General features: G+C 45.5%; 1 protein-coding gene across 1 annotated transcript in view; it reads right to left on the reverse strand.

The window, feature by feature from the left end:
* Positions 1-24,429, reverse strand: part of LOC138299535 (all-trans-retinol 13,14-reductase-like) — a 152,163-nt gene that overhangs the window by 108,730 nt on the left and 19,004 nt on the right. Inside the window, exon 4 of the mRNA XM_069237831.1 lies at positions 16,076-16,271. Within this exon, the coding sequence (XP_069093932.1) occupies positions 16,076-16,271 (196 nt within the window). The remainder of the gene's footprint in view (positions 1-16,075; positions 16,272-24,429) is intronic.

Consider the following 24,429-nt stretch of genomic DNA (forward strand, 5'->3'; position numbering starts at 1 on the left):
CAACAGATACATAAATGGATACATAAATATCTTATTTAATTGAACCTTACATACTTCATCAGGTATTACTGTTTTTCCAAGTTCACTCTATCTTCTTCTAAACTCTGTGTCTTTTTCCTGGCTTAACCCTCTAACTCAGGGATAAATGTCTCAATGTTTATGCATTCTACCATCAGCAGGGAAGCTCTCACATTCAGGACATACACTTCACTAGCAGGTGACACATGCCTCACATCGCCAAGAAGGACTTTCAAAGTATAATCCCACACACTATCTTTTTTGAAGACACACACACCACATTCACAGCTGACAATACTCTACTTGCAAGTTCAGTACTTCAACTCTCACCGTTAGAAAACATCTCTGCTCACACTACAGCCCAACATGCAACAGCTCTTTACATCTTGATACATCACAACACAGTACACATGCTGGAACACACTGGAAATAGGCATTTGTAAGATCCTCGTGCCTGCAACCTACTAAGGCTCTCCTACCTTTCAAGATAACACTAGCAAGGGAATTGCATACCTACCTCCATACCATACCTGTCACAAATAACACTGAACAATATTTTAAACAGAGAAACATAGTATTGCATGGTTTGTTCTTCTGCAACCTTAGAGTACTCGTCCATATGGCAGCAAAACAACTGGCAAAGGAACTCTATAAACTTGCCTGTTACAAATGCCAGCTATATCAGTAGACAGCTCCATTACAATGCCATGTCGCCTGTGTGTGTCTAAGCCCTGAGCCATTTGCAACCACAAACACCTTTGGCGGTTTTACACAGACAGCTGAAGCCGTGGGCGCCTGAAGACCGCCAGTGCTGGCGGTCTTCCGACCACCATATTACGAGTACTGAAGGATTTCCACCACAATTTGGGTGGAAATCCTTCAGCAGTCGTGCTAGGGGTCGGAGACACAGAGGTGGTTCCACAGCCGTCACCACCACAAGGACTCCGCCCGCCCTATTACGAACAGTACTATGGCGTGGCGATGTCCTGATGGCGGGGCGCTGCCAGCGGTGGCAGCGCCTGTTCCCGTTCCCTGGCGGAAGATCTCCTCGTCGGACAAGGTAAATCGATCGCTGGGGAGGGTGGTGGGAGGTGTTGTGTATGCATGTGTGAATGTAAGTGTGTATGAATGTGTGAATGTAAGTGTGTATGTGTGTCTGTTGGTGCAAGTGAATGCGTGTATGTATGCATGTTGGTGAATGCGTGTATGTATGCATGTTGGTGAATGTGTGTATGTGGGGGTGTATGTGCGTGTATGCAGGGAGGGGTTGCTGTCTTGGAAGGAGGGGTGGGGGTGCTGTTTTGGAAGGGGGAGGTGGGGGGGAGAGGGGTGCTGTCTTGGAAGGAGGGTGGGGGGAATTGTCTCCCGGCGACAGGAAAATAATTTCCTGCCGGGTTTTCGTGGAGGCGCTACCACCGTGGAAACCCTGGCAGACAGGCGACTCCTAATACCGCCGGCGGTCTTCAGTTGGTAGCTGGCCCGGAGGTGCTGTCCTGCGTCCCGGCTGTCCTACCGCCTTGGTGGTACCAGAGTTAGACTTGTAATGTGGTGGTCTTCACCGCCAGTCCGTCGGCGAAAAACGGGCCTGAATATCGCATCTTACCATTTATAAGAAAATCAAAGGCTGTCAACTTAAACTTGGTCAGTGCCACTTTCCCACTTGTGGCCTCACTGACCACCATCAAAGAAACAATACATTCTTTAAATTGTTGACTGCTTTATTTAGGTATTAACCAATCAATCAATCAATTTGTAAAGCGCGCTACATACCTGTGAGGGTTTCAAGGCGCTGGGGGGGGGGGTGCTGCTACTGCTCAAAGAGCCAAGTCTTGAGGAGTTTTCTGAAGGAAAGAAGGTCCTGGGTCTGTCGTAGATCCGATGGGAGGGTGCTCCAGGTCTTGCCGGCGAGGTACGAGAATGATCTGCCACCGGAAGATCTGCGCCGGATGCGGGGATGGAGGCGAGGGCGAGGTTGGCGGAGCAGAGCTGCCGAGTGGGGGTGTAGAAGCTGAGTCTGTTGTTCAGGTATGTTGGTCCGGTGTTGTGGAGTGCCTTGTGTGGGTGGGTGAGCAGCTTGAAGGTGATCCTCTTGTTGACGGAGAGCCAGTGCAGGTCTCTTAGGTGGGGGGTGATGTGGAAGTGGCAAGGGATGTTGAGGATGAGTCGGGTGGAGGCGTTTTGGATGCGTTGGAGGCGTTGTAGGAGTTTGGATGAGATACTGGAGTAGAGGGCGTTGCCGTAGTCGAGTCTGCTGCTGACGAGGGCCTGGGTTACTGTTTTTCTTGTTTCTGTTGGGATCCATTTGTAAACTCTGCGGAGCATGCGGAGGGTGTTGTAGCAAGAGGAGGAGATGGCGCTGACCTGCTTTGACATGGAGAGCGAGGAGTCGAGGGTGAAGCCGAGGTTTTGTGCGCTGTCTGTGGGAGTGGTGGGGGACCCAGTGTGGTCGGCCACCACGAGTTGTCCCAGGTGGAGGGGGTGCGCCCAAGGATGAGGACCTCCGTTTTGTCCGAGTTCAGTTTCAGCCGGCTGTCTCTCATCCAGTCGGTGATGGCTTTTAGTCCCTCGTGGAGGTTGGTTTTGGCGGTGTGCGGGTCCTTGGTGAGGGAGAGGATGATTTGGGTGTCGTCGGCGTAGGAGATGAAGTTGAGGTTGTGCTGACGGGCCACTTGTGCGAGGGGGGCCATGTAGATGTTGAACAGGGTCGGGCTGAGGGATGAGCCCTGGGGTACGCCGCAGATGATGTTGAAGGCTTTGGATTGGTACGGGGGAGGCGGACTCTTTGGGTTCTGCCGGCGAGGAAGGATGCGGTCCATTCGAGGGCCTGGTCCTGGATTCCTGCTGCGTGGAGGCGGGATTTAAGGGTGTGGTGACAGACGGTGTCAAAGGCGGCTGATAGGTCTAGGAAGATGAGGGCTGATGTTTCTCCATTGTCGAGGTGGCTTCGGATGTCGTCTGTGGCGGCGAGGAGGGCGGTTTCGGTGCTGTGGTTGCGTCTGACGCCGGACTGGGAAGGGTCGAGGATGTTGTTGTCTTCGAGGTACCGGGTGAGCTGAGTGTTGAGATTACCTCTGCCGGGAAAGGGACCAGAGAGATGGGCCAGAAGTTTTTCAGGTCCTTGGGGTCCGCCTTTGGTTTCTTGAGAAGGGCGTTGATTTTGGCGAGTTTCCAGCTTTCTGGGAATCTTGCAGTTCCGAAAGAGATGTTGATGGCTTTCCGTAGGTGTGGTGCGATGTCTGTGTCTGCTTTGTTAAAGATGTGGTGTGGGCAGGGGTCTGATGGTGATCCGGAGTGGATGGAGTTCATGGTCTTGCCGGTTTCGTCGTCACTGATGGTGGTCCAGGAGGTCAGTCGGCTGGAGCAGGTGGAGTTCGTGGTGGGTAGGGTAGGAGCGTCCGGAGTGTGAGCGGAGTTGAAGCTGTCGTGGATGTCCGTGATTTTTCGGTGGAAGGCGGTTGCTAGGGCATCGCATAGTTCTTGGGAGGGGGTGATGTCGTTGACGGTGGTGTTTGGGTTGGAGAGTTCTTTTACGATGCTGAGGAGTTCTTTGCAGTCGTGGGCGTTGTTTTCTAGGCGGGTCTTGAAGGAGGATCTTTTTGCTAGCCTGATGAGTTGGTGGTGTTTGCGTGTGGCATCCTTGAGTGCCGTGTGGTTGTCTGGAGTGCGTTTGAGTAGCCATCTTTGCTTGAGTTTTCGGCAGTGGCGTTTGGAGGCTTGGAGGTCGTCGGTGAACCAGGTGGCTTTTTTGTTGATGTGGTTGTTGGAGGGATTTCTGAGTGGAGCAAGGCGGTCGGCGCAGTTGGTGATCCATAGTTTGAGTTTGTGTGCGGCAATGTCAGGGTCGGTGGGGTTGACGGGCGGTTTCTGGGCTAGGGCGTTGGTTAGTTGAAGTTCGGTGACTTTACCCCATCGTCGGCGGGGCGGTTGTTTGATGAGGTGGTGTTCTGTCTGCTTCTTGAAGGTGAAGTGGATGCAGTGGTGGTCGGTCCAGTAGAGTTCGGTGGTATGGTTGAAGGTGACGTGTTTGCTTGTGGAGAAGATGGGGTCAAGGGTGTGACCGGCTGTATGGGTGGGTGTGTTGACGAGCTGTGTGAAGCCGAGGTTGGCGAGGTTTTCGGTGAGGGTGGTGGAGTTGGTGTCATTGTTGTTTTCGAGGTGGAAGTTCAGGTCCCCGAGGAAGATGTAGTCCGTGGAGGCGAGTGCGTGGTTGCTGGCCAGGTCGGCGATAGCGTTGCTGAAAGGTGCCCTGGGACCTGGGACCTGGGGGTCTATAGATTAGTGTTCCTCTGAGCGTGGTGTTGTGGTCCGTGCGGACTTGGAAGTGAAGGAGTTCGGCTGTGTTGAAGGAGTCGTCCAGGGTGGTTTTGACTTCAAGGGTGGCTTTCTGGACGATGGCTATGCCTCCTCCGGTTCTGTTGGTGCGGTATCGGCGAGCGACTTTGTATCCGTCCGGGATGGCTATGGTGATGTCGGGTGCTGAGGAGTCGTTCCACCAAGTTTCGGTTAGAAAGGCCACGTCCGGGGAGGTGGAGTCGATCAGGTCCCAGACTTCGATGGCATGCTTGCGTGCTGAGCGGGTGTTGAGGAGTATGCAACGGAGGTGGTTGGTCTTGCTCCTGGGAGGTATGTGGGCTCTGTTGCAGGTGAAGCTACTGTTGTGGCAGGAGAAGCGTCCGTGCGTGCTCTTTGGAGAGGCCTGGAAGCAGGGGGTGTCTCGGCTGGTGTTGAGTGTGTGTAGGGTGTTGGCATCGTAGCGAATGCTGGTGGGGTGGCTGTTGCTGGGGCCAGGGGTTCTGGCGCTGGGCGCGGTCCAAGCGCGCGCCTTTGGCGTGCCAGCGACATGTCCGCTGCCGGAGGGGAGGGTGGGAGTGGCAGCTGGGAGGCGGGAGGGCCTGACGAATGAGAGGGCTGGGGCCGCAGGGGACGCAGCGGCGGGAAAACAGGAAAGGATGCAGTGAGAAGGAGGGAGGAGGCGGGAAGGGCCGTAGGGGACGCAGCGGAGGGAAAACTGGAAAGGAAGCGGTGAGAAGGAGGGGGGAGGGGCCGCAGCGGCAGGGAAATTAGTGATTTTTAAAAAATATTTATTAACTGGTACTAATGTTGTGAAACAGTTCACCAGACACTATTAACTGATGGACAGGGGACGAACCTTTGTCTGCAACATGGGAAGAATCCTTACCTTTTAATTTGATCTTCCTAGACAGCACATGCGCCATCTGTTGCAAGGCATATTGTGACTAGGGTTGCAACAATTTTTTTTTTACCAGCATGACCAGTATGTTTATGTTCTGAGTAGTACAAAAAATTACAAAAATCACCTAATGCCTGTATTTTCCCTGTTATCAGTACATATATTAAACAACAAATATAGGAAAAAGTACTTAAAATTGTGTTTTACAGCTATCTTAATGATCCTTGGCTGATAATTAAAGTAAACAAAGACAGAAAAGCCATGCTAAAATTAATAGAGGCAATTTTATGCAAAATTCTATGTATGTATCAAATCTGTGCTTTTGTTGAATTTTAAGACATGAGCAAATGGTCAGTATTTTTCTCTTAGGAGGATAGATTATTGTAGCTAACGAAGACCACAGAGAGACTGGGAGTCCACAGCTTACTGCTGGTTGGCTTCATTACCACTCACTTTTGCATACTTCTTATTGGTGTCCCAGCTTGTGAATCTTGTGTTTATTCCTCCCAGGGAGCATTTCCTCTTTACAATCTCTCTGACTGGCTGGCATCACTGCTTCCTTTTCAAGAACTACTTTTCTCTTTTGTGTGAAGCTCTCCATTAGAGTGCTTGTTGTTTCAAGCTGTCACCATTGTGTAATCTTTTTCCCCTGCACTACATGTTGTTCTCTGTTGCCTAGCTGCTTCTCCCCACTCTCCTTACTCTTGCCCTCGCCCATGTGCGTCTCCCCATTGCTCCCCCCCCCATCTCCTCCATGTTGCTTTTCTCCCACCTTGGTTTTGCATCCCCTTCCATGTTGCTTTGCTGTTCTTCACCCCACCATCCTGTGTTACTTTGCCGTTTACCCTCCGTCCCCCTTGTTGCTTCCACTCCACCACCCACGCATCTTAAAAAAATTAAATGCACTGTGTTTTTTTATTTTGTTTTTAGTTACCAATCCCACTGGGACTGGTAACTAAGGGCCAGATGTAGGTAAGTCACAAATTGCGACTTGCAATTTGCGAGTCATAGCGACTCGCAAATTGCAACTCATAATTCGCGATGCAGAAAGGTGTCTCAGACACTTCTGCGACTCGCTATGGGGTCGCAAAGACCTACCTCATAAATATTTATGAGGTGGGTCGCAGTTTGAGACCCCATAGCGAGTCTAGGCACTCACGGGGATGGTGGCCTGCTGGAGACAGCAGACCACCATGTCCGTGACTGCTTTTAAATAAAGCAGTTTTTTTTTTCTCTTTGCAGCCCATTTTCATTAAAGGAAAACGAGCTGCAAATAGAAAAAATACCAAAACCTTTTTGTTTCGGTTTTTTTCAGAGTAGGCAGTGGTCCATAGGCAGTGGTCCATAGGACCACTGCCTGCTCTGAAAAAATAATTTTGTGGGCAATCACAAAGGGGAAGGGGTCCCATAGGGACCCTTCCCGTTTGCGAATGAGTTAACATCCAGTGGATGGTAACTGCGAGTTGATTTGCGACCGCTTTCGCAGTCACAAATCAACTCTACATCGCGGTGCGAATCGCAAATAGGAAGGGAACACCCCTTCCTATTTGCGAGTCGGAAACACATTTTGCGAGTCGGTACCGACTCGCAAAATGTGTTTCTGCATCGCGTGAGGCCTTTTGCGCCTCGCAAACGGCGTTTTTTGCCGTTTGCGAGGCGCAAAAGGCTACCTACATCTAGCCCTAAATTTTGGAGGTGTGGCACACAAACCAACAAAATTACAACCCAAAACCGAAGACATAACTGGGATACTTAGAATATAAGAGACACACATTTTATCGCAAGATGTAAGATTGTTTCCATGTTGTACTGCTTAGGGTCCCAGCTACAAGTGGGCAGGAAACAAAAAGGCAAGCTTGAAATCACAATGGTTTGGAAGCAGAGGGATAGCTAGCTGGAAGTGGGCCTTCACATAAGCAAGCTCCCCATCACCTGTTTTGGTAATAATAAACAAACAGCTACACCTGGGCTAGTGTGGGATCTTTATGCCCCTTGGTTTTGGTCCCTCTGCCATTATGCCCATGCTTGGAAGTTGAATGCCCCCTTCATTAGCACCATTAGGATTACCTGATACTTTCTAGCCTCAACACTGGTAGCTTTGAAGAAAGCCCATTCCTGGTCAGAAACAAACCCAGGGCAAAGGCCTTGGAGTCTGCAGGCACTTTCATCCTCTCTGACGAAAATGGCGATTCTCCTGCTGCTTTGCTAAATGGCGGTAATATCCTGTTGGGACCCTTGTCAGATACTGAAGTCCACTCTTGCTAGGCTCTTGGCCAGTTTCCATCACATTAAGGGCCTGATTTAGAGTTTGGCGGATGGGGTTGTGACGGAGTAACCCGTCAGCCAAACTCTCTTTACAGTATTTCCTGTGATGGAGCTTTTGATCGTTTAAATCAAAATGTGCCAATTCACATGTGTATACTGACATGGAGCTATTACAAATGAAACAAATTTGCTACAATATGTTAATGTGTGTTCTCCTGGCTTAGGCTAACTAGGCCTCAGTTAGGCCTCAACGCTATCTTGTCCAAAATAAATGTTTTATCATGATTATTCTCTGTTCATATTTCCGCCTGACTCTATGTACAGCAAGATGTGGATTTGTTTATTTCTGAATAAAACTGTTCTCGAAAAAGCCTGCTAGAAGAAGCTTCAGTGATATTTTTCAAGGACCCTGAACTTGCACACAGTATTGCATTAATATACAATGGTTGACTGTTGTTTATATAACTAGTTTGTTCTGACATATGTGGACAACATAATTTCAGAAGGGTCGAATCGGGTCAAATCAATATTCATGTAGTGGTTAGTGCTAAAGTGATAGGTTATATGACGATTCATAATGCTGTAAAATGATTTGTTTAACATATAATTCTTTGCTCACACCATAATGACTTTGCATTTTCACTGGTTTCATATGGAGAAAATTACTATATAAAGACTTGAGTATGGGGACACTTTGCCTTCTATTAGGGATGCTGCCCCTGATTTCTTACTGATTGTGAGGTGCATTTGAGCTTTCATTGCAAGCGGTCTATGCATTTAAGTGTGACTATTGCTGCTTCTGCATTTCACTATTTCTGTACTGTACCTTTTGATTTTTGTAAACAACCTTCATAGTTTTTCTAACTTCTGCACTAGAGCTTATTTTTGAGTCAGTCCTTTTCTTTATTGACTGTATTTTGAAATGCAGTTTTAAACCGTTTCTCTGGGACACACTGACTCATGATTTCAGGTTAACACCTTCCCCAATCCACCCAACATCTTGACATGCCATTGACATGCAGATGTTTTAGATGTATAGTGCGCACGGCAGTCAAGAAGATTCAGTTAACATGAACTTTTTTTATTGAGATAAGAAATTGAGTGAACATTTTGAACTGTCATTGCACTAGTCTGTAAATAAGGGACTGTGAAAACATTATGAACTAGAAAAGTGGGCATTGTTACTGCGTCGGAGTGCAGAATTTGCAATTATCCTGATACACAATATACTGCAAAGTATCTTGACAAATGCCAAAGAGAGGGGAGACTTGGGGTTTACAGAGGTAACAAACAATACATAGAACAAACTGGCTAGGGACAACCTGTACCGAACCAAGGGGCACATTTTGCAACTAACAAACAGCCTAAAAGCCCTGCATACACTATTAAGTGCAACACCCAAACAATATAGTAGCTACTAATGTTTCATCTGCAGTGTGAAAAATGCACTAATTGCTAACAAGCATCCTCTCCTACTCCTTAATGTCTGATACCCAAGTGGTGACTCAAAGCTGGCAATGCTATAACTGAATATTCTGCACTCCTAAGCAGTAAGAGTGCCCACTTCTCTAGTCCAGAATGTCTTCACAGTGCCTTCTTTACAGACTAGTGCATATCAGTTCAAAGTGTTCACTCAATTTCTTATCACTGAAAATCTCACAAATACTCTTGGGTTCAGCTGGCTTCTCCTCTCTACTCAGCGTGCCATACTTGTAAAATAATACGCGTTTTCCTTACTTTCCCAACTCCATCACTGTTATCGAGTACATACATACCTTTTTGATTCTCATTCTCAGAACCCAGCACGAGCCCGTTGCCTATTTATTCCTTCATCCTTTCCTGGTAGGACACTCTTACTCCTGGCAGCGCTCTCTTTCTAACCCTCAGCTGATGTGTTCTTCCTTACACAGCATGCACTGCACACGGGCGTGGGGACAGATGAAGAAACAAGCAGGAAGACCACAGACACTTCAGAAGTGAGATAGAGAATTAAAAGTGAGGGGAGAACAGAGACTATTCCTAAGTTAACAAGGTTATTGGGAGTACTTATTGAGGTGAAAGAAATTGGCGAGGTAAAAGAAAATGGAGGCAAGAGTAGATACAGAGAAGAGCAGGGGTTAGGGAGTGTTAGTGCACAAAGAAAAAGAAAACAAGGGAAATAATAAAAAACAATGCAGAAAAAGAAGAATACTGGGGACAGACAAGGGAAAGATGGTGCTTAACTGAATGCTACTCTAGAGCAGATAAGAGTTGCATTCGTATAGAAAGATGAAAACAACAAAGAGAATAACAAAGAAACACGTGGAAATTGCAGAAGATAATCTTTGGGAGAATGGAGAGGTGAAGGGATTCAGAGAGTATATTGTAGCAAATGGACAAAAGTATTTAAATGATAAGGGAAATAGAAAGATGCAATGAAGAAGTGAAGGAGAAAGAGAGATGCAAGAGATGGAAAAAGTAAGGAACACATGAGGAAGGAGAGGTAAACCATATGGGAGAAAGAGGAAGATTGACACGTAACAGGGGGAGAAAGAAGCGCTAGAAAAAGTCAGAAATAAAGTAAGTATCGACAAAGTCAATAGCTCTGTCCTTGACAACCGATTTTTAGTTCTCACCTACCAGCAGAAGCTGTCAGGTTGTAAAAGACCTACTGTGAATGGGCTTGCCAAAAACGTACAGTGGGCTTTCAGCCCACCTGTTACTTACCATTGGTTGGTTTTATTGTCACTCTCGTTTGCTTGCTACTGTTTTTTGGCTTGGGCTTACTTGTCTCTTCTTTTGTTTGTCCCTCCCCTAGAGCATAGACTCTTTATCTTCCTTTCTTTTGATTGACTCGCTTATATCCTATCACTATTCACTTGTGGTAACCTAGGGCCATATGTACGAACACTTTTTCCCATAGACACAGAATGGGTAAAAACCTTTGCTACATCTGGCCCCTACTTTTTTCTTTTTGGTTATGCTCTCCAGGAGAGTTCATGTGACCCAGCTCTCTCCCCCCTGAGCTTCTCCAGGACCCCCTCCTCCCCAGCGTTCTGTTGTTCTCTCTTCCTCAGGTGCTCTGCAATCCCTTTTTTTTTTTTTTTTTTTACAAATTTTATTTTCCCTCTGCCTTAAAAAAATGTCTCTTCAGCTACTCCAATTTAATTTTTTTTAATTTAGGATTCATCTCGGATCAGTAAATAAACATAAATGGCGCCCACCTCAATTACCCTTGCCAATGCTTGCTAATTACTTTGTTTTACATGCTACATACAAATTTGCAAAACAAAAAAATGTGAATATATAAAAAATAAAAAATAACAGAGTGGCCAAGTAGACCATGCACACCAGGCCTGGTACTGAAGTGCACTCCTTTTTTAGGAGATATGCACATGCGATCAGACATGATCCTTTCACTCATAGTGCAAAACAGCCAGTAGATAAAGTGGGCTGACCCACTGCCCTATGCTTTATGTCGCTATGGGAAGAAGCAAAATGTAAATGATACTTTATAGACCAATAAATGAAGAGAGCTGACCCCAAGCCTCTGTATCTGTGCATATGTTAGTGTGTTTTATTATGAATTGTGAACAAAATGGGAAACATAGGGAGAGATAGTGAGAAACTGAGTATACGTATCAAGGAGTGTGCGAAAAGAAAGAATGAGGCAGTAAGTGGAAGGAGAAGTGATAGAACATAGGAAATCACTGAGGATAGAGAATAAAAACACCTTTGCACTTGTACCTGGAAAATGTAAAGGTTGCACAATGCTACCTGCTTCCAATCAGTGTTATTGCTCGAGATGCGGCTTCTCCTATCTGTACACAGATATCTGCACTGCAGTTTGGACTCAAAAGTACCCATCTGAGGATTGGGCAACACTCCAGCTCACACATCTCTAATTGGTTTATCAACTAGCTTAATCGAGTCGGTCATATAAACATTAGGCAAACTGAGCCGCCCTTTGACAGTTCCCTAGAAGAAGGCCATTTGTCTTTATCGCAGTATACAGAGTCCACCAAGAAAAGAAAACTGGAAATGTTTGGGCTTATGAGTGTTAAAATATGCCAGTACACAACTCTCAGGTCCTGGCAAGATGATAAACTTTAATGGTGGTAAAAAAAAAAGGCCAGGCAGCCAGGCCATCGCGGTGCACCACCTAAGTCCTAGAAAGGTTACCGTAGAACTAAAGGGATCATGGTAAGCTTTGAGAAAAGGTTCAAAACTTGAGTAAATAAGCTATTTAGTTACATTAAACCTCATACAATCTGGCAGCGCATAGTTATGTAAATTGACTGGCTTCTCAGCACTATGAAGCCTCAACTAGTTATTTGCGGTGGTTGATTGGCTTCATAACATAGCATGCATTCTCAAGGTTTGAGAGGTATGTCTTGACACAGCCATAGAGGCCCAGCCTGGCCGAGGGAAAGAGGGTGCCAGACAGAGGGTTCAAGAAGGTCACAGAGCTTTGCTTGAGTTTAGGTTGGCCTGGGACCTGAACACTCACATTAACACAAGGCTTGGTTGTGGCTGGAGTGTGGTGGAGCTTCATCAAGGGTGGGACAGGGGCTGCTTGCGGGCAGAGTGGGAGAAGTTTTGTCATGGGGAGGCTGGAAGACCTCACTCTGTTTAGAGATGGCGGAGTACAATCACAGAGAAAAAAGAGGGCCTGGTTGGATTTAGAAAGGAGTGGAGCAACCCTGGTGAAAAAAAAGTACATTTTAATCACTTGGATTTGAGAATGATGCATTACCACACAAAAACTCATATAGTGATCAAACCGCAGTAACAAATCCCCGGTCAACATGCCAGCAAAGGCTCAGTCCTAGTGGATGTTACCGTACAGGGCTACTGTTGGTTTTGGGATACAGGAGGTGTGTGCAGGAAAATATGGATCTCTTGTGGTATTCCCCAGGGTCCACCCAACCACCTATTCTTTGCAATATCTTTGTTCATCCTAGGCTAGACTTTCACTCTTGTGTTGTGTTGTGATGTTGTGTTGTCAAATCAGGAATGTCATTAGCCTCATGAATGCACACTTAAATATGCAAAAGACATTAGACAGACCATCTACCAAATTACTCTTCACCATTCATTCAGAGTAGAAGGAAACAACAAACACAAACATCAACACAGAAAATCATGTCTCCCAACAAAGTTGTTAATTCAACATTACTCTCTCAGTAATACCAACAAAATCCCGAATGAGCTCACAATGGAGCCCAAATTACCAACCAGTGGTCACACTATCCTCTCTGTTGAAAAATAAAGATTTCTTTAGATGCACAGAAGAGCAATCCCTTTTCTCCTTTCTACATCAGCAGAGTCTCGGGCTCCAGATGCAAACATGCGGTACCGCGCTCGCAATGATAATCAGTGAAAATAGGAATTTTGATGGTTACAACAAGCATCCAAAGATATTAAAATAGCTGGGATCTACACAAAGACTAGATTCCGATTGTATCAAATCTCTAGAAGCTAATGAAAAAGTAGGCCCTGCCAACACAGACTGTCTGGCATCAGAAGTTGCTTTTAATCTCAGATGTTGCCAAGTCTAGAAAAAGAGCAAACACTTGTTGCATCCACACGAACTCAATCACTGAATGCCATGCAAGTGGTTCATAATTGCTGAAATAAATCACATGTATCATCTTCATTGACACGTGTCTCTGCCCTGTATCAAAGCACAATATCTAGGCATCCTTCCAGCAGCTCCTATTAACACTGACCTCGTGCGAGGCCTGCCCACCTCCTAGTCAGAAAATCCCCATTATAAACTTTATTCTGTTAACCGGGCTGGAATAACAGACAGCCTGTTGTGTTCCATATCTTGACTTATATACACACACACTATAAACCGAACCATCTCTAGCAGCAATATTTCACGCACCGCTATCTGTACTTGGGCCTTCTAGGCACCTAGTGGCGTGCTTTAGTCGGCGCACAGCTCAGCCTCCCATCTCTTGTGGATCACATCAGTGCTGCCCTCTCTGTCCAACACTCACAGCTGTTAAGAGGGGCAGCTCCACACTTTTGCCACAACAACATCTGGAACAGTATTTACTCAAATACAGTTCAATCATTCAATATTCAGTTGTTCTAGACAATGAAACACATGCATTACTGGTGCACATTTTCTGCAGCGTAAGTATACCACCACCTTGTCTACTGAGAATGCCCTTAGCACCACTGACACTAAGATAAGGACAGATATCTCCACTGCCCTTAGGACTCATTAGATACAGCTAAGGACATGAGATGATAACGTAACACTAATTGATTTATAAAGGATCTGATTAGCAGGATCATTTATTAGGAGACCCAGATATAGCTTATCATGTTGTGAAGCAACCGCATATCAGGCTGAAACAGGACTACCCAGGGACGGAGAGGGGCACAGATGGGTTCAATTCTTAACTTAGTTAAGCAACCCTTGTTCCTGGCAATGTACCATGTACAGAAGCAGGTCGAATATTGCCAAGGATGTCTTGGGAAAAGCACCGCCTGTCAGAAGATAAAGACCTCGAATCCAGTGCAGTCTGGCTGCTTCACAGTCTACTGTATTTTTGCAACACAAGCCATACATGGTCTCCAGCTTAATTCTTCTCTCTGTGTATGTACAGAATCCCTGCTTAAATCTACCCCCCAGTGTTTTTAATTTTATTTTAAGGTATATCTTTCCAGACGTTTCCCTGAAGTCTGTCTGATGTATTCACTTTTTATTCAGTGAAAAATGCAATTCTGGAGAAATCCCATCTCCAGTCTCATAATGTTTCCTTTAGTTCAAATCTGCAAATCATTTTAGGAATTATGTTGTCTTTATCTTGTCTCCCTCGACCTCCATTCCCAATAAATGTTAAATGCACACAAATGTATCTCTGATTTTAGTATGTACTAATTTGATAGCAATTCTCTAATCCGTTGTTATTCATCTGGAGTTGTGGCCTCCAGATCACCAATGATAATAAGTAATTGGGTAACAAGTGATCATCTATTGTGCTATGCACAACTCTGGCTCTAAACCCAATATCCCTATTGTTCGTTTCATGATCCCGTGACTTTGCTAAGCCCTTGCATGGTTATCCACAATAATCAACTCACCTGTTAGGGACCTTTAAATTCTCTTTGGTGCCTTGGTAGCTGGTGGTATCCTAAATTGCCTTTAAAAGAGCCATAAGCCGAATGATGTCACAGTCGATCTTAAAACTCCAGCTGACATAATCAAACACACTTGCTAGAATGCCTGCTAGGTCGTTGTTAGAGATGCAGAATGGGCAGAGAACAGTTTTTTCTGTACACTGGATGGCCCCTTTAACAGAAGCAAAGCTGAAGAGAAATATATTGGACAAAGATTGACCTGTGAGGGAAAGGTCCATCATATGGGACTTTGTGAAATTCAGAACAATGGGATTAAGGTAAGAGTTTATCTACAGAAGATGGGAACCAAGCTGACGATGCATGCCAGGGCATCTAGGATGCTGCCCACTCTTCTAATGTATGTTTCAATTCCCTATGTATACAGGAAAGCGAAGGCTTATGTTATCCTTAAGGACTTAATATGTCAGTGTCTTTACACATGGTTAGTATTCACATAGAAATATAAGCATTTACAATTTGAATTGACCTTACCTTTGTGGTGTTACGTAATTGTAATGATATCCCGTTGCAATTGCACAGTGTGTCTATTATGCATACATTGAAAAGTAGTTGTAATAAATTGTGCTGTACCAGTGCTAATTACCAATAAAACTAGACAAGATTTGAGATAAAAAGACAGATGGTGGAAAATATAGACCATCTTACATCAGAAGTTTAACTAAGTAAATGCATGCAGCCAATGAGAAGGATAATTGTAAGGGATACTGAGTAAAGCCATTCATATCGAGTAAGGACATGTCAAGGAATTGCATCGGAGCTGGAGCCAGCCACAGTAACAGATATCCTTAGGTGTGTGCTGTAACTTATGTCCTGTCTCGTGCTTTGTGTCAGTCCATTGTCACTCCTGATATGTAGTCTCGCGCTGTCAAGCACTTCTGTCTCATGCGCTGTTTCTTTGGATTTGCTTAGAATCGTTAAGGATATTTTCCTTCAAGCTACAAGGTCGTTTGTAGATGGGCTTTCTCTGCATTGCAGCTCATCTAGGCAGCGGGCAATAAACTGCTTTTCCACCTGTATGTGTAGCGTGCTCCTTTTCTACATTTTGTCAACGAGGATGGGGTGGGATGTTGGAGAAAGGTGATAACCCTTCCGGAGATGGGCAGTAGGAGACATCAGTGAACAATTCACAGGCTGGACATTTTTTAATTGAGACTACTGTTTTTGGACATGCCTTAAGGAGGTTTTTTTTTTCTTAACGGAGAGGTTCTCAGAAAAAATTTCACAAAGTGCATTTTGAGTTTGAAACATTTTTCAAAAGCCTCTCTGGAGTGACTACTCGGGGATAACTTATATTCTGTTATTAGAGAGGCTGCAGTAGAGGAGTGTCAAGAACTTCATAAGCAATATTTAAAAGAGGCTATTCCATTACAGAGTCCTACGGTTTCTAATGGGAACAGAATTCACCGTAGTACAATGAAGCATCTAGCAAGGATAATGCAAGGGCATGTAGTGTCCTCTCACCATAAAAGATATAGCTGAGGATGGTTTGTAGGTCCTTGTTGCTAGTGAGCCGGTTCAAGACGTCAGTGTGGTTGGAGACTACCAGCTTGAATACGGGTGAGATCCAGTGGACAAGACCTGAGCGGATCATGGCCAAGGAGAGCCAGAGCGGGATCATCTTCATTATGGCAATTAGCTTAACATGGGTGGCAGTAATCTGTGAAAACAAAGAATAATATCCAGCTGTGAGCACGTCTCAGACTTGAGCCCTCTTGCTTCTCTTACTCAAAATAAAACGAAATACACCAGCTCAACAGAATGTAGGGGCTGCACTTGTCGACTCAACAAATAGTAAAATCCAGGCAGGTTTTCAGAACTACCAAATATATACAAATAACTTCTAAAGAAATCATTATATAAACTTTTTTGTTCATGCATGTTCGTAGCAAATTTAATTAAAACCTAAATAGATTTTACTACTCAGAGGGTCGAAGGCCCCAGACTTAGGGCCTCATTACAAATGTGGGGGGTCAAAGGACCACCACATTAGTGTTGATGGTCGGACAGCGCACTCCAGGAAGTCCAACAGCCCAATTACGACTTAGGCGGGTAGACCAGCGTGAAAACCACCATCCCCGCCAGTATCACATATCCTGTCAGGTTGACGGCAGTCAGGCCTCTAACCAGCCATGGCAGCTGATTGCAACCTCACTTTCAGTCAGTCTTTTCATGGTGGGGACCTCGCCATGAAAAGTCTGGCAGAAAGCCAATGCCGGGGGACCAAGGGGGACCCTTGCACTGCCCAAGTTGCTGGAAAGGCCTCTTGAAGCTTGTTGTACCCCTGTAGCTTGAATAAAAGTTCATCCTTATCACCACTGGAGTCCACTCTCTTTGTCCTGGGTACAAGAAATACATCATTTCGAGTCTTCCAGGATTGTTTCAAGGTTGCAGACAGCAGGTTCAGTCCTCTTCTGATCTTCCTCAATTCCAGCAGTATTCTGAAGCGGGTGCCTGAAGTTACCACATTTATGCCTAGTATGAACTAGTGTGAAGGAATGACCCCTGGGGACACGGTGACCAATGGTTTGAAGGTTCCAGAATCTAACCCTACCCTCTCATTTTCAAGATGGTCAAAAACGTCCGCCACACTAAACGTAGGCTCTGTTGGATGGGTGTATGTGTGGGAAGTGTACTACGATAATCCTAGTGTCCTCCCACATCTAACACTAATGGGCTCATTACGAGTGTGATGGTCCAAGAACCGCCTCACTCGGGGGTCAGTCGGACTGCCGCACTCAAGGCAGTCCGACTTCCACATTACTACCCTGGCGGGCGGACCACCAGGAATATCACTGCCAACAGGCTGATGGCGGTCTGAGCCATACTCAGCCACAGCGGAGCTGAACTCAGCGCCGCCTTGCCGATTACAACTCAGCTTTCCGCCAGCCTTTCCATGGCATGGAAAAGCTGGAGGAAAGCCAGTGCCGGGGGATGCAGTGGGGCCCCTGCAGTGCAATGCCCAAGGTATGGGCAGTGAAGGGGCCATGCTGCCCAGCACCCTCGGAATGTGAACTGTCTACTTTGCAGACAGTGCGCATTCCGATGGTGCTGGTGTGGTACAGTATTGGTCTCGGCTTCCCTTAAGGGAGCCAAGACCAATACTATAGCATTGTTCCCGCCATTCAACCCGACGGGAACGTCGTAATACAATGCTCCCACTGGTCATCCCAGTGGTAAAACTCTTGGGGGGGGGATGCCACCGTCTGCTAAACTCATAATGAGGCCCTAAAATCTATCTTGTGGCAGTTGCTGTACCCACAACAACCTCAAAGAGTCTGGATACACCACAATTGTTTCAGCATCCTGTCTTCCCCCTTTGAAGTGCAGCCTAAATGTTATATGTAAACCCAGGAGACCTGTCAAACAGGCTTTGACACTGTAATGTGAAAAAAAGGCCCACTGTGATTGTGGCCTGTCTAACTGGTGGGATCAAAGTAGGGCCCTGCTAAAGTGTCACCAGAGACAGTACAGGCCTCTTTGAAGTGCACCCCAAGTGTAATATAAAAACCCCCAACAGACCTGTCCAGCAGAATGTGGCATTCAACCTACATTTGACATTTTAATGTCTAAAAGGATCCTCACAGCCCCTCCTTGTATATTCTCTCAGGTTCAGATGGGCCATCTCTGCTCATTCAGGTCTGACTATTTGCTAACTAGGACCACGTTCAAACCTCATTCATGCCTACTCAAATGCTAATTACTGGCTGGCAGAAATCTGAGCACAAAATTCAGACTTAGCTTCCAAGGACTTCAGGCAGGACAAAGGTAACTTTCTAAGAGTGCCCCTTACTAAATATTCTGACAAATGTGACTTTACCAATGAATTGGGCTTATCATAAATAAAATCGAAAAACTGAATTTATAGATGTTCCCTAGTCAGACCTAATATTCATTAAACTTAATATTGTATCCCAGTGCTTTTCTATAGAACAGCCAACCCTTCTTACAGTGAAAATAGCGTTTACGGCCTTGTCACTGTAAGGACTGTAAGGACGTGTTTAACACTAAACGTTTACATGTGTTCATTTTAAATACCATGCAACCTGCCTTATGGGCAATAACCTATCTACACCTAGAGGTGCCTTATTAATATTTAAAAGGAAGGCTTAGGCCTGTGAAAAACTGGGGTTTTTACCAGGTGAAATTTGCAGTTTAAAACAGTGGTTCCCAACCTTTTGACTCCTGAGGACCCCCACTGAATCACTACTGGAGGCCGGGGACACCTTAGCCATTAGTATGATTTAAATTTCAAATATTAAAACAGTAATATGCAAAAAATATACAAACAAGTACGCACCAAACAAATACTGAAATTACTATAGATATAATTATTTTATATTGAAAAAATTTGAAAAAATAGAAACAATTTTAATGGGAAGGTTGCTGCTGCATCACAACAACTCTTTTCAATGTTTGGTTTTATTTTGGAAAGTCAAGTCAGATTCTACTTTTCCCAAGCAATTTCAATAGTTATTTTTTAGGTATTTATTTTTGTTATTTACTTTCCAGGGCAAAACTTGTTTCACACTGGAAAGTTGCCCAAAAGTAACATCAAGGGTGCGTTATATGGGTGGTACATAGGTGTCCCCATGCAGCCACTCATTCTTTTTGACACAAAATCCTATCTACCAAAAGTTTGAGAGAGGGTTCAACGTAAAAAATTAACGCGACTTCAAAGCAGGTGTTTTAAGGAGAGATGCTTTCATTGCTCCTTTCTTTTCTGACTTTGCATGTGTGCTACACTGTTCAGCACAAATACAAGTAGGATAAGTTTTAAAAGTTGCCTATCCATAGTATTTTGTACTGGAAGGGAATCCAGTACAAAACCTATGCTGGACTCATGCACACACCCTTGCACTACGGCGCATAGGTGTGTGCGTGATGCTTGGCAAAATTCTATGCTGTGCAAGGAAGAGGGAAGGAGAGAGCCATATCTCTGTAGATATGGTGCTCTTCTTCTCTCTCCTTTGCATGCAATGCAGTTCAGACAGCTCAAGGAGGTTGTCAGGTTCATATGTTACACGGCATTGACATTTTTGGGGATTGAGACTGATACTGAACAAATGGAGGCATGGTTGCCGAATGACAATAAAAGGGCAATAATATTGCTAATTGATGTGATGCTATGAAAAGAGGAAGTGCAAATGCTGGAGGTTCAGCTGCCCCTGGAACATCTGAATTTTGCATGTAGAGTGGTCTGGGTAGGCACCAGAAGGCTAGGGATTTGACCTTTACTGGCAGTGACAGTGGTGTGCAGAACAGTGGCCAGAGGAATGGAAGACTGGAGGGAGGAATCACACAAAGAAGAATGGGGTTCACTGGAAAATGAAAAAGTGTAAACAAGGGGTATGCTTATGCCCCCTGCCGCTTAAAGTCCTTACTAGGAAAATGGGGTCAGTGTGAGGCTGTGGAGTATTAGAGAGACAAGGGGGAATTTCCTTTACGGACTAGGTGGTCTCACACACTATATAGTGTTATGCTTTATCATTTGACCCCCTAAGCTAGCCTAAGCTAGCTAAGGACTACCCTACACATCTGGTCAGAAGAGCCTATAAAAGAGCACACAATAACAATAGGGACCAACTATTGCAACCACGTGCAACCAAACCTAACACTGAACAAATAGTGTGTGTTACCACCTTTAAACCACTATCCAATAGGATCCAGAAAATTATTAGAGAAGATTGGAAGACCCTCACATCTGGAGGCCTACCTTTTCAGCAACCCTTGCAAGCTTACAAGAGAGCCACGAATATACGCGATATGGTGGTCCATACGAGACCCAGGGTAAAATCCCCTGCCAGGCAAACCACACTCTGGCACTTACCACCACCGACAGGCCACTACCTGTGTGGCAACTGTAGTGTTTGTCGGTTTACACTCAAATCTACAACGATAAACCTAGACCTGAAGACACCAGGGGTACAGAAATCACTGACTAACTGCAACAGCAAGAACATTATTTATCTGATTAAATGCCCCTGCCAGCTCAAATACGTTGGAATGACAACAAGGAAGGTTAGCACACGGATTTGTGAGCATAGGAGCACGATTCGCTGTAAACGAGACGCTACTAAGCTGACTAGCCATTTCATCCTGAGCAACCATTCCCCAGATGATTTATCCTGGACCATCCTTGAGCAGTTGCCTCTAACGACTAACAACATGACACAGAAGCTGTTCTTGTTTGAACAGCGCTGGGTCTGGAGATTACATTCGGACATCGATGGCTTGAATGATGAGATCCCGTGGTTTTCACTCAAAAAATGAGTTCATTCTACTTACTGTTCTACCGGTTTTGTCCTTCATCTTTTCTCTGATTTCTTTCTCTCTTTCTCTTCCCCTTTTCTTGCTTGCCTTCCCTCCCCCCTTTTCTGCCCTCCCCAGCAGGATCTCTCCATTTCTTCCCTTGTCCTCCTATCTCACTTTCTTACTTCACTGCTGTGTTTATTTCTTTATTTCTTTGTAGTCTTTTTCACCTCTCCGCATACCCCACCCTCATTCTTCTCCCTTTCCCCCGTTGTGTGGTTTTCATTCCTCCTCCCCCTTCTTGTTCCAGCATCTCTCTCATTTCCTTCTATTCCCTCCATTCCTTTTATCTTACTTATTGCTCCTCTTCTTCCTCTCCCCGCCCCGTGTTTTCCAGCCCTAACTTCCCGTCCCTCCTTCTCTGACTTACCCTTATTCACCTCTATTTTTCCCTTCCGTCATCCCCCTCCTCTCCTCTTCTTTCTTTCTCTGCCCCCTCCCTATTAGTCCTCCCCCCTTTTCATATCGGAACTCCATTTACACACGAGGTCGCTGAGAACTACACTTCCCAGCGGCCCCGGATATCCATCACAGCAACGCCGAGTCACTGCACCCGACGTTGAAGATGCGCTTCCCGTCCTCACATCGGCCAACAGCTGCACCATGCGTTGCAGCGGTGATCACGCATCTTCGGCCCACACCTGCTTTACGTGTCCGCAATGGAGACGACGTATTGTTTGCACGCCAGCAACCTTACACCTACTATAAAAGACCGCCTCTCCCTGGGCCATTCCACCAAGCGGTCAAGGGAGAGGACGATATAGGTGCATAGCGAGCGCCCCCTTTGAGGCAGTGAGTGGCTACATCGGATATCACCTAGCACAGATAAGATACTTTCTTAGTGTTTTTTCCTTCCATGTACTGTCCGTTGTGGCTTTCTTGCTTTTTGGTTTTATCAGAGGTGCCTTCCCTTATGTTGTGTTCCTCCCCTTTGATCTGTATCAGACCTGTTTGCGCCCTACAATCTGCCCAGTACCTAGGACACTGCTGGTACCGGTTTGGGTACTTCCCTACTTTCATTTTTTCTAATTATAGAAGTTTTGGGTCACTCTCCCATTTGTGTGTACTCCTTATTCATTTTTTATTTATGCTACTTTCATTGTATTTATCCTTAGTGTTTGACAATAAGGGGACACTCCCACTCCTGGATACCAGAGGCCAGTAGCCTCTAGGGATAGGGTAAGATTTCCTACCCCCTTTCAGTGGTAGATTTCTCTACCACATGTATACAGTGCATGAACTAGTTTCTCTCAGTCACGCGTGGTAGTGTGGTTTGCTGTGCAGTGTTGTGTTTCACTAACCTTTGTTTTAATTGCTTCATTGTTTTGTTTTGTATTCCCCGGGCCCCCTCAAGGTAATTCCTTGGGTAAGATAGGCCTTTTACCTTATTCGCCTTATTTCCTTTTCTCCGCATATTGGAGGAGGCTCTCTAATTTGAGTCTTAGGGATCCGAGGCCCTGACGAATGCCCCGAGACCTTCCTTATCTCATCATTAAGGGCAGAAACATGTTGGCAACCGACTTTTTAGATAGGTGACCCTGTGAGTCCTTGTTTTCACGGAGGGGTCCCATTTTTGTTTTTAACCACACCAAACAGACACCATTATTAAAATTGTAACTTAGTACAAGTGACTGATTAGTTGTTTTTATTTTCCCTAGGTTAGCTGGATCCCAAATCTTTCCAGACCAACAATTTATTTACGCACTCCATCCTGTTTTTTTAACAGTGAGGTTGAGTCCGCCCAGGTGGCACTGTCCTACCTGGGTGGGGCTAGGTGGTCAAATGATGAAGCATGACACTATATAGTGTGTAAGACCACCTAGTCCGTAAAGGAAATTCCCCCTTGTCTCTCTAATACTCCACAGTCTCACACTGACCCCATTTTCCTAGTAAGGACTTTAAGCGGCAGGGGGCATAAGCATACCCCTTGTTTACGCTTTTTGATTTACCAGTGAACCCTGTACTTCTTTGTGTTAGCGATCCATTTGGGGCGAAAATGATTTAGGGCCCGATTTAGAGTTTTGCGGAGGGGGTTGCTCCGTCAGAAACATGATATATATCCCATCCGCTGTATTACGATCCCATAATAGCCTTTGGAGATCGTAATCAGGCAGGTGGGATATCCATCACGTTTGTAACAGAGTAACCGGCACACCAAACTCTAAATCAGGTCCTTACTCCAGGAAAAGAGGTTGCCATTCCTAAAAGCAGCGAAAGCAGACTTGAAATAAATTAAGCGGGCCTGGGTGGGAATGTTCATATTATGCACAAAGTTGGTTATATACATAGGGAGATTAGTACGGTCGAGTTCCTCCTAGTCATATACTTCTCCCTCACTCTCTCCATGTGTTATGAGAATGGAGGGAGGAGCATGCATTTTTGGAATTTTTTCCTTTAGTAATGGCGCTGGTCCTCTGGGGCGATGGTTTTGCCACCAAGAAAGTACTGTTCAATGTACACAACATTGCAGTACTACACGTAGTGAATAGGCAATCAGCGAGAGACACAAGTGTTGAAGCTATTGAGGGTCATTGTGCTGGGGTATTTGAAACTGAATATACTGTTCAGGGGGAGACATGTACCAGCACTGATAACAACAATGCAACGCTTTGTCTCATTTTTAGTGGAAGAGGTTCTGTGGTCTTGCTTCGGGACTCAACAAAGACAGAACACTGATGTGGCTGGAGCTGTGGGAGATAGGAGAAAGAGGATGCTACAATTGATGGTGAGTTCCCTAACTGAGTCTACAAAAAGGGTGTACCGGCAGGCTTGGAGGGATTCTTGTAGTCCGGGGTGAGGAGGAGACATGATGAGGAGGAAGCCTGTGTGATACACAAGGATGTGGTTAACTTTATTATGGACATGATTGGGAAAGGTTGGTCAAGGGTGACAATAGCAGGAAAGTTGTCAGGCATTGCTTATGTTGATAAATTGCTCTGGGGGTATGCCCGTTCAGGGGAATTGGGTCAGAGGATTTTGGAAGGATGGGCAAGTGAAAAGGGAGATGGGGAGAAAGAGGAGACTTCTGGAGTGGTCAATATTACGTATAGTCATAGGTAGCTTTAACTGCGTTTGTAGCAGTGAATGGGAGGCAGACTTATTTTCCGCATTGATGTGCTGGATGTTTTTGGGGCCTTTCAAGGCTTGAGTGGGACGATGTGGACCTGTGTGAGGATCAGGTGTTAATTCAGATATGAAAGTCTAAAACAGATCAAAGAGCTAAAGGTGAGACAAAAAGACTGGGGGCATATCCAGTGCAGCGTTTTTGCTGGTATATTAGGGGACTGGTCTGGGGCGGCAGGTCAAGAATAGGTCAAGTAAGTGTTTAGGCACCAGGATGGTGCAGTAGTCACGGCCTTTCAGTTGCTGATGGTGTTTCATAGGGCATTTGTAAAGGCTGGCACTTCCTGCAGCAGAATATGGGACACATTCCTTCCAGATAGGTGCAGCGATTGAATAAAGGAGACAGGGTTGGTTTCCAGGACAGGATTATGCAGTTGGGGAAG

The sequence above is a fragment of the Pleurodeles waltl genome, chromosome 6, assembly GCF_031143425.1.
Source record: "Pleurodeles waltl isolate 20211129_DDA chromosome 6, aPleWal1.hap1.20221129, whole genome shotgun sequence".
In the NCBI taxonomy this organism is placed as follows: domain Eukaryota; kingdom Metazoa; phylum Chordata; class Amphibia; order Caudata; family Salamandridae; genus Pleurodeles; species Pleurodeles waltl.